An 11,140-nucleotide genomic window follows, 5' to 3' on the forward strand; every position below is an offset into this window, starting at 1 on the left:
GCTTCCTTAGTGTTTCACTATGTGCAGAGCGTCCCTGGGCAGGAGGGCAGAGATGTCCCCAGTGAAATCCATCAGGGCCCCGCAGCTAGGAAGGCAGTGCAAGGGATCCTGGGGTCCTAGGCACGCACTGATGGTGGAAGCCAGCCTCCAAGGGGGCCCCCCCCCAGCCACTCACTTTCTCCTCCCCTTCTATGTAGGCAAATGCCACATAAAGTGATAATTTAACAATTTTACTAGTTAGGCCAAAATTAAACTCCAAAGGATAGCAGTCACATTTCCGGTCCAGATGACTCTGCCTATAGCCTGGTCCTGACTCCCCACCCTCCCAGGTCTCTGAATCAGCAAGGTCACAAAAACACATTTACATTTTTTTATTTTATTTTTTTTGGAGAGGTTTTTTTTTGGGGGGGGGGGTTTAACTATAGGGTGTATGCACTTGCCAGAAAGAGAAAGCAAGAAATCGCCCCCCGAAGGGGGGATGGCCACACCGCAATCCCTTCTCCTCCATTCTCCTCACGGGATCTTGGGCACGCATGCTCACATGCCCAGCGTGAATTTAAGCCACCAGATCTGAGACTCAAACCATGGTCGACTACATGGGAGTCCAGTGACATAGCCATTACTCCAACTGCTGGTCTTCATTTTTTTCTTTTTCCTTATTATATGGGACTGACAGATTTGAACAAGGACTAAACACTTGCATTGATTGGGGGAAAAAATCATCTTAATTCCTAATATCAGACATTATAGGCCTTACCCCTAAGGTTGAGCAAAGAAAAATCACTTGGTTTTTAAAAAAAATCAGCAGTTCAAAAAGAGTTACTACACTGAAGATTTTTCAGAAATGACAACAAAGATTAAAAATCTAGAGATGCAGGACTAGAAGGTGGTATAGTGGTTAAGGCACTGGACTGCCATGTGACCAACTACAGTTCAAGTCCTGGACCCAGCAGCTTGAAACTCACACCAGACGTGTGTACGTGTGTGCCCAAAATCCTGAGAGGAGAACGGAGAAGAGACTGTGGCATGGCCATCTCCCCAGGGCGTGATTTCTTGCTTTCCATCTCCCCATCTCTCTGTCTCTCCAGGGAGCACATGTATCCTATAGCAAAAATCTCTTTAAAAATAACATGAGAAAAAACATCTCATGTAAATACAAATAAAAAGAAATGACAGCATTACTATTAAATGAAGTCAAATTCAGATTAAAAGATAGGAAATGAGATCAAAGCGATTCTTCCATGTTGGTAAAAGGTAGATCCCACGGTGAACCAATAGTCGTCACACCCCCTTCAGCGTCAAGTAAGAGAACACTGAAATATACAGAGAAGAAACTCAGCTATAGTGTGACAGTTTGACAAAACTGCATTAGTATGGAGAAAATTGTGTACCTCTTTCTTAGGTTTTGACAGATCAAGAGGAAAAATGACTGAAGATGAAAGGAATCAAGCAGTATTATCAGTATGCTTGATTTAATGAGCTTGTCAGGCTTTACGTCCCACAGAGAATAGACCTTGTTCAGTGTCCATAAATCATTGGCAAAAATGGTACAAATAAGACCTCTGTAAGTTTCATAGGGTCATAATTTTAAAAAACAATATTACTTATGATTCAGATTTAAAATGTGAAGCTTGTCCACAAAATATGGGTGAATAATATGATCTTAGGAATAGGGAATGGAACCTTTTGAAATAAAAATTAGAAATTTTTAAAGAAATTGAGAGGTGAATTATAAGCTGGAAAAAAATGGCAACACATAATTTTTTTTTTTTTTTTTTGGAGAGATTTTCACTGTAGGGCACGTGCGCTCGCCAGACGTGCGGCCTATAGCAAAAACCTCTCTCAAAAAAAAAAAAAAAGAAGCTGCCAATCTGGGTATTTATTTTATTCCTTCTTCTCTCAACATTTTATTATACAATGTTCAAGCATACAGAAAACAGGAAAGAATTATGCAATGTACATCTGTATGTGATCTGATCATTTCTAGCATTTTAACATTGCAAGTTTTAAAAACCAAATGATCAGCCAATAAGAACTTTTTGGCTTAAGTAAATGGTTTTTTCCTTTTGTGAAGGCTTTTTTTTTTTTTGGCCATAGTGCATGTGCGCTCACCATAGAGAGAGAGACTGATGGAGAGAAAGTGAGAAATCACCTCCCAGGGGATGGCCACCCTGCAGCCCTATCTCAGTTATCCTATTGGAATTTGGGGCACTCACACACATATGCCCAGAGTGAGTTTCAAGTTGCCAGATCTGGGACTCAAACCGCAGTCTGCCATGTGGGAGTCCAGTGCCAGAACCACACCACCACCTGCTGGCCCTGTAAATGGCTTTTTCTAAGTGATGTAGTAAGTGAAAGAGAGATTAAAAATCCTTTACAAATATTTTTTCCACACAGAAGTTGAACTCTGGTAAAGTTAAAGTGTCCAAGGTATCACACTCACACACACACACCATGGGTTACAGGAGGGTCATTGGTAGGAAAAACTCAGACCCATGCCCTTGTCCTGGTGGAGTTCCCAGGTTTTGGCAGCAGTGTGGCAGGAGGTCCCATGGAGGCAACCAGCAGCAGCTGCCCTGGAGGTGAGATCCTGGCTTAGGGGCGAAGGTGCCACCCTGGTGCCAGTCTCAGTGGGCCTGGACTACAGACTGGTCAAGGCAGCTCCCACCCTGGGGTAGCAGGCTCTGGGAGCCTCCATTTGTGCTTCCTCTGATGGGCAGGAGCTGCTGTGGCAGAGCACGGGAAATGCCTACTGGAGTAAAGGCAGCCCCTCTGAGAGTGTGGCCTTACCTGAGCCTCATGTGGCCACCTTGGGCCAACTCAAAAGTGATTGTGGCCAGGCCATTGCCCAAATCAAACACAAAAGCTGATGTTGCTGAGCCTGGTATTTCATCTGCCTGACTTTTCTTTCTTTCTTTCTTTCTTTTTTTTCTTTTTCAGTTTTTGCTACTAGGGTATGTGCACTTTGCCAGAGACAGAGAGAGGGAAAATGAGAAATTATCTCCCTCCATCTTGGGGGGTGGCTGTGCTGTAGTCCCTTCTATAGTTTCCTCTTGGGGTTCTGAGCATGCACGCACACACACATGCACAAGGTGCCTGACACCGTCCTCAAGCCTCCAGGTCCAGGGCTCAACCCATACACTTGACCATGTGAGAACCAGAACCTTAGCTTCCATGGTGGCACATCTGCCTGATTTCTTTCTTTCTTTTTTCTTTCTTTTTTCTTTTTGAGAGGTTTTTGCTATAGGGACTGTGCAGTCACCAAAAAAGACAGAGAGAGACAGAGACATAGAAAACGAGAAATCACCCCCCAAGGTGGATGGCCATGCTGTAATCCCTTCTCCATTCTCCTCTTGGGATCTTGGGCACACACGTACACGTGCCTGGCGTGAATTTAAGCCACCAGGTCCAGGACTTGAACCACAGTCAACTACCTGGAAGTCCAACGACATAACCATTATGCCAACTTCTGGTCCCGAATCTGCCTGATTTTTAACACCCCTTTCTTCTTTTTCTCTTCTGCATCCTAATTTTGCTTCCATGTCCTGGTTCTTGTCCTATCTTCCTGCCTCTCAGCCCCCCTCTCCCTTCTCCCTGTCCTGTGTCCATGTTCACGTTCCAGCCACTCACAGTTTTTCTGAATTCTAACATAGCTTCTCTTTTTCTCTGCGTTAAGTCTCCCACCCTGAGAGAATCACTGGTCATATTTTAGGGCCTGTTCTCCCATGCATCTTTCTCTGCAAAGCTACATAAATACATACTTGTGTGCAAATAGGACCATCTCATGTATGCGTGCTTATGGACCTTTTTAAGAACAATTCTTGTTCTCTCTGCTTGGAATCCTCTTTTTCCTCACATGCATTTGGCAAATAGCCCAGTTGTCTCTGCCCTTTCTCAGCAGCCCAAGGGAAAGATCCCAATTCTGGTCCCCATCAATCTTTGGACATGCCTTTACTGTAGCACTGACATCACTGCGTAAGTGCCTGCCTTCTCCCTGGCTAGAGAGTGTTTTAGGGGCTGGGCCACCCAGCACCAGCCCCTGCCCCCAGAGCAGCCCCCCACCCAGCAGGGGCTCAGTAAATCAGGGTTCAACTAACAAGTGACTGTTGGTCAGCCTCTGTGTCCAGCGTGGTGATTCTCCTGCCTCTCCCCCTCCACCTGGAGTGTCTCCTGAGGCACCAACCTCGGCTTCTTACTTGTTTTTATTTCTGATTCATTTTATTTCATTTTCATCTGTTTTTTTTTTTTTTTTTTTTTTTTTTAAGAAGCAAGGTCTCACTATGTCACAGTCCTCCCACCTCAGACTCTTAGCTGGGACCGGGGTGTGCGCCACAGTCCCCAGCTCTTCTTTTGACGGGGTCTTCCCTGGCTTCCTGCTTACTCAGTCTGCAGAAGTCCTGCCTGCTTGACTGGACTCAGCTCCCAGGCCTCAGGGGGCTCCTCAGGTAGCTCTTCAGCCTCACCCGATTGCACCTTTTCAGAATTCTCATTGGCCTTGGTCAATACCAGTTGACCTGAGGCATAATTGATTTCTGTTTACTGTGTTTCCTTCCCATTGAGACCATAATCTTCCTGACACCGTTGTGCGTATGATGCCTGTTATGGGCCAGGTCACCCAAAAGGGGTGAGCGTTTCTGGAGCAGGTTCTGCTTTCTTTAGGGCTTTCTGTTCCTTTCCAGGGGATGAATTGCCTGAGCTGGACAACATGGCTGACAACTGGCTGGGCTCAATTGCCAGAGCCACAATGCAGACCTACTGCGACGTGATCCTCCAGATCCCGGAGCTGACCCCACACTCCACCAAGCAGCTGGCCACTGACATCGGTGGGTCCCGAGGACGGGTGGTGGCGGGCAGCTCTTGTTCACTGCATCTGTCAGTTCCCTCCTTGCCCTCCAGGAAGCTCATCCCACATCTCCCCTCAGCTTCCTCTCTGGGTTTGGCTGTGAAGCTGGTTAAGAATACAGATTCTCAGGGCCAGCAGAGGATGCTGCGGGACTCCACATGGCTGACCACGGCAGCTTGAAACGCATGCCAGGAGTGTGTGCGTGTGTGCCCAAACTTCTGAGAGGAGAATAGAGGAGAAGGGATTGTGGTGTGGCCATTGCCCTGGAAGGTGATTTCTCACTTTCTGTCTCTCTCTCTCTGTAAGCACATGCACCCTATAGCAAAAGTCTCTCAAAAAAAGAAAAAAAAAAAACAGATTCTCCAAGCTCCACCCCTGGAGAGTCTGACTTAAGAAGATTGAAACCCAGACACCCATCATATTTTGAAAAGTGTCCTGGAAGATTCCAATAAGCTGCTGAGGTTGAGAACCATTAAAGGGAGCGTCAGGGCAATGAGTTGACATGAGTAATGTACCTGGTGCTGCTCGGCCTTCTCCATTTACATACTAATTACTAAATAACGTTTAGTAAGCCCTTACTACATGCCAGGCATGACAGACGTGCCCCTCTAGACATTGTGACACCTCAGACATGTGGACCAGGCGCTCCTCCCCGCCTCTTACTCAGTCCCCAACCTCCCTGCGAGGTCAGTGGTTTTTTCTCCATCATACTAATAAGGAAGCTGAGGTAAAGGACAGTTGCAAAGCCAGAGGACCTAGCCATGTCGTCTCTGTCACCACAGCTGGCTGCATCTGAGGCCAAGGGCTCGTCCCCATTCCTGCCTGCACTCAGCACTCTGGGTCCTCGGGGCCCTGGTGGTACTCTGAGCCCAGGGACGCTGCCGCGGGTGGCAGGGGAGTCTCCCCAGTCTCTTAATATCAGTCCATCCATTTGCCTGTTCTTTAGCCCAGGGCAGCTCGTGAGGTAGCAGGAGACAAGGAAGTAGGGCCCCAGCTGCCTGGGACCCAGCCAGAGCTTTGACCTGGGTGGCCATAGGGCTGATCCAGGTTCAACTCCTACCTCTTACTTTGTAGAACTATTAGGTCATCAAGAAAATCATGACATATATTTTTCTATGCAAAAACCATCATGACTTTTGCAATGACCCAGTAGAAATGCGGGTCTTTCCTCTGGGCCCCAGAGTGCTTAGTGATGGGTCCAGGCCTGGAATCCAGCTGGCTGCTTTCCTGACCCCCGGTCACTTCATTGTCAGCTCTCAGCAGTTACCAGAGAGTGGCCAGCTGCTGGCAGTTTCCTAGGGCACAGTGCTTAGAGAAGAGATGAAGTTGAGTGCTTGTTAGTCTAGATGGGGCACACCTGGGACCAGAGAGGGCCGTGAGACTCGGGGATTACTATAGATTTTCAGCTGCCCATGCTCGTTCTCCCTCCCTGTCCAGTCCCCCCACACCCCCACTCATTTGTTGGCTCACACAGCATTGATGGAGCATCTAAAGTGTGCCAGCCACGGTGCCAGGAGGTGGATACCACCGAGACTCAGTTCCGGTGCGTATTGAGCTTAGACAGTAAGAGTGAGTTTAGGGGCCGGAGGTTACGGCTGGTGTGTGAATTTGCCATGGTGTAAGATGATAGAGTCGTGAGGTCTGGGGCGATACACCCCCCGAAAGATATTCGAATGAAGCATTAATACAAACAGCACAAAAAACGCTGCTGGCCAAATGAAAATGTCATGGCAGGCTCCCAGTTCTCAGCTCCTTGCCCCACAGCTGAGTGGAGCTCACCAGTTCGTGGAGATGCGTGTGAAGGAGCAGGAACCTACTGACGGATGGCACCTTCCTGGGAAGCAGCTCACCCTGAGCTGGACGTGATTCAGCCAGCCAGACGTGCAGGCTCTCCCGGGGCCCCGCCCTGAGCTGCCCTCAAAAAGAGGGCGCAGGGAAGATGCAGGCCTTGCCCGGAGTCCTGTCTAGTCAGGAGGAAGAGATGAGCCCACGGGCTCAGAAAGTGACAATGGAAAGACATCCTGGGTGTGCTGTTCTCCGGCCCTTCAGAGCAGGAAGCAGGAGGTCTGGAGATGGCCGTGGAATGTTCCCCTTAGGTTTGGGTCATGCCTGCCCAGGAAGGAGGAAGGAAGGCAGCTCCTGCTTATTGATCACCTGAGACACACCAGGTCCTACCGTGTCCTTTGCCCCATTTAATCCCCTTAGCCATGCTGCCTGATGGGTAGTAACTGCATCATCAGGTGGAAGCAGACTCGGGGAGGTGGTAGGATGTGACAAGGTCACACCTGGCTGCACCGTTTCCCCCTCCTTCCGGTATCACTCAAGCTGGCCAGGTGCTTGGTCACTGTGGCTACTATTGAAAGTGACAGAACCTAGGAATCCCTTCTCAAAAGGTCTCAGTCTGAGGGTGGGCTCAGAAAGCTGTTTTCCTAGCACCCTAAGGAGTTACCTGGGACGTGCAGGAACCTACAGCATACCAGGCCATAGCCTCAGACATTGTCCTCATCTTCATGTGTGGCTCTCACAGAAGGCCCCTGGGGGCTGCTCAGAAAGCTCATGTGTCTCCTGACCCTTTGGGTTCTCCACCTAGTCAGTGGGATGCTTGGGGCCAGGGCAGGGCTGGGAAAACTGGAGTTTTAGATGAAGTCAGCCGTTCCTCCAGACTTGCGCTGGAGAGGTACGTGTGTGAGAGCATGTGTGTGCACTTGTGTGTGCATGCATGCGTGCGTGTGGTGAAGTTGGTTCGTCTTTTACTACATTAATTAGCATTCCTGGAAAAACCCTCTGAGTGATGGCCTGCCTGTCAGAGTAGAGTGGGCTCCCAGCACTTGGGAACTTGGGGGGCTTCTCTGTTTCTGACTCAGAAGGCCTCTCAGGGCTCTGCCCATCCGGTGCTTAGTCTGTGGAGCTGTGTCTGTCTTCCCCTCCGCCACAGACTATCTGATCAACGTGATGGATGCCCTGGGCCTGCAGCCATCCCGCACCCTGCAGAGCATCGTGACGCTCTTGAAGACCAAGCCTGAGGACTACAGACAGGCCAGCAAAGGCCTGCCGCGGCGCCTCACCACCACGGTGGCCACCATGCGGGGGGTGAGTTACTGACCCCTCCTACCCGTCTGAGCTGTCACGGCAACTTTCCAGCATGATTTGCTGGAAAAATCTGCCCTGCCCTAAATTGGGCAGAATTGTTTTAAAAAGACTTGGTTCATTTGTATAATCAAAAAAAGGTTGTAAATCCGAGAAGTATGTTATTTATAAGAGGACTTTTCAGGTGATTTTTTTTTTATATGATCTGATCTTGAAGATGGAAGTAATAAACACCATGAAATGAAAGAAGGCTGCTTTCTTTCCTTCTTCAGTGATGGTTGGAAGGTCTCCCAAGCCGTGGGGTGCTGTTCGCCCTGGGGTATGGCCAGGTGTGGCTGTGAGGAGACCCCCCCTTTTGTAGCTTCCACCCAGTGTGAAGGGGGGAGGGAATATGAAGGTGAACCAGGAAGGTCATTCGGCTCCTAGTACTGGGGAGAAAGGCATCGTAGTGGAAGACAGCGTTGATGGGGGTGGGCAGCCCTGGGGCCCATGGGTGAGAAAGGTGCTGCCAGGGTTTGGGATGGGGGTAGACTGGCACAGGCCAGGCCCCGAGGCAGGTCCAGGAGCTGCCAGGGTACAGGAGAGGAGGGCTGACACGGAGGAAGTAGAAAACAGGTTGGAGAGGAATTGGGGCCAGCTCATACAGGATCTCATAGGCCATGGATTTGGGTTTTTAGGTTTTCCTCTATTTAAAATTTATGTGATGGGGACCAGCAGGTAACATAATGGTTATGTTGCTGGACTCCCACATGGCCACCTCAGTTCAAGTCCCATGGCTTCAAGCTCACACTGGGTGTGTGTGAATACATACCCAAAATCCCAAGAGGAGAATGGAGGAGAAGGGATTGCTGCATGGCCATCCCCCCAACCCCTGAGGGAATATGAAATTCCCCCAATGGGGAGAGAATTTCTTTCTATCTCTGTCTCTCCAGTGAGCACACACCCTATAACAAAAATCTCTCTGAAAAAAGTTACAGGATAGTCTGGCCATGTAGCACAGCAGATAAGGGAGCAAGGTCCCACATGGCTGGCCACAGTGCAAATTCCAGCCCCAGCACCTTGAAAATAATGCCGGGTTCATGTGCGTGTGTGCTCGAAATCCTGATGGGAAGCAGGAGTGGAGGAAGGATTGCAGCGTGACCCTGCCCTAGCGGGTGGTTCTCTCTCTAGCTCTCTGGCAACTGTACATGTCCTCTGGCAATAAAAAAATAATGTGTGGAATGATGTGAATTTCATTCACCTTTTTGTCAATAGCTTTTGTATCTGTTAAGATTTTATTTGGCTGTAACAGAGTGATGTAATTTGAGAGATTTGAACAAATAGTGATTACTTTTTCTCAGTAACAAGAAGTCCGAGGGTAATGGCTCCAGGTGCCGATTTAGTGGCGGGATGGAGTCAGGACCCGGACTGGCCTGTCTGTAATCTTACTGTTTTCCTTCGCTGTCACGAGTGCCGTCATGCACAGGGAGCCGTGGTAGGGCAGCCATTCGGTCCCTTCTACCTGATGAGCAGCAGCCTTCCAGGAGCTCCCAGCCCACTCTCTCAGCCTCGCTGGTCTGTTGGGCACCAGGTGTCCCCCTCTTCTAGAGAGGCCAGGCAAGTGGGAACAGCACTGGCCTCAGCAATCTCAGCCCGGTGCCTCCGTGCTTTGGGCAGAACAGCTGTTACTGGGAGGTGGGCCTGGGATTGCCCGGTCTTGAGCATCCTGACCTCCACCCACTGGCGCCTGTGGCAACCCAAAGGGCTCCAGACATTGCCTGAGGGGCACACAGTAAGAAACACTTAGCCCGCTATGGTTTAGTGCCTGGACTGGGCTGGGCTCAGTGCTGCCCTGAACAAAACTGAGTTTCTGTGAGGAGGAGGCCGGGGATGGCAACGGTGTCTGTCCCAGGACTGAGCACTTCCTGGGCTCAGGGGCTGGGCTAAGATTTGCTCCGCCCTTGACTATCTCACTTCAGCTTTGCCATAGCCTGGGGAGGCTGGGGGTTTTATCTGCACTTTGGAGAGGTTTAAGGGACCTTCCTGGATCACTCAGCTCCTGTGTCAGGCTGGGGTACAGAGCGAGCCCGGTGACTGTGGCACCCCGCGATGCGAGGCATGGAGGCACGCTGTGGGATACCTACCCAAGCTGGTGAGCCGCCCGGGGCCAGCCTCCTGGAGGGTGTGCTCCACCAGCTGCTGGGGCACAAGTTCCCCTGGGTCTGTCTTCACAGGGGTTCCCACATACTCTGTCCACACTTCCTCAGAACCAGTCTGGCTGGCCCCAACAGCATCAGCTGCAAACCCGCACTAGGACAAGTATCTTGGTTTCTCATGTGGCGGATCACAGACTGATCCTGGCAGGAGCCAAGCCTGGCTCCCGCCTTGAACGAGTGCGAGATGGAACCGAGGAGCGACGTGCTGCTCTCAAGTGGAGGCGCCAGTGACATGCACGCTGGTGTCCCTGAGAGCCGCTCAGCTTCGGAGGGGACCATCAGCTTAGCTCCCACTTTCTGGCTTTGCCACCTCCCAGCTATGCGACCTTGGGAGTCATTTCACTTCTTGGAGCCTCATTTCCTAATCTGAAAACCAGGGGTCACAGGTACCTAGCCCCTAGGGTATTTGAAGAGCCCGTGAGATATGGCGGAGGCAGTGCACAAAGCGAGTTCGTCCTTAACGTCCAGTCCTCAAGGCATCCGGAACCTGCCTTACCTTTGGGGTAGAGGTGGGAATTAGAGAAGGCCATTCTCTAGGCAGTCCGAGCATTGCTAGCCCATGCTTTCGGCTCCAAAAAGCTCTCAAAGGGGCCTGGGCAGGGAAAGGACAATGTCTTTCTCTTCTAGATCCAGGGAGAGGACGCCAGGCTGCCTGACTCCACCTGCCGTAGCCCGATGGCTGTTGCCTCATGGGCTGTCACTCCCTGCTCCCTCAAGAGCAAGGATGGCAGCTGATGGCAGGTCCCAGTCAGGTCCCAGTCTCACATCTCCAGGCAACTCTGAGCAGACCCTGTCGTAGGTGTCTGTAAGGGACTGATTCATTCGGGGCTCTGGTCGGCCCCTGTCTCACCACAGTGGTGAGCTTGGCAGGAGCGTGTGTCCCCAGGCTGATGGAAAGGAGCCTAGGTTGTAAAGGAAGCTCCAACCAGCTGGCAGCAGGAGCTGGTAATGCCCCGCAGCTTCCCATGAGGCAAGTAGGAAAGCTCCAGGAAGCTCCAGAAAGCTCCGGGCTCCT

At 50.5% G+C, this 11,140-nt stretch overlaps 1 protein-coding gene across 2 annotated transcripts in view; it reads left to right on the top strand.

The window, feature by feature from the left end:
- COG7 (component of oligomeric golgi complex 7) overlaps positions 1–11,140 on the top strand; it is a 92,456-nt gene that overhangs the window by 66,223 nt on the left and 15,093 nt on the right. Inside the window, exons 16-17 of one of the 2 annotated variants that reach the window (XM_014587741.2) lie at positions 4,680–4,823; positions 7,779–7,933. In XM_014587741.2, coding sequence (XP_014443227.1) covers positions 4,680–4,823; positions 7,779–7,933 — 299 coding nt within the window. Of the gene's footprint in view, positions 1–4,679; positions 4,824–7,778; positions 8,177–11,140 lie in introns of those variants that run through there. The other variant, XM_006148310.3, reaches the window with a different exon arrangement.

Source organism: Tupaia chinensis, unplaced genomic scaffold (assembly GCF_000334495.1).
Source record: "Tupaia chinensis unplaced genomic scaffold, TupChi_1.0 Scaffold000231_2, whole genome shotgun sequence".
Lineage (NCBI taxonomy): Eukaryota > Metazoa > Chordata > Mammalia > Scandentia > Tupaiidae > Tupaia > Tupaia belangeri.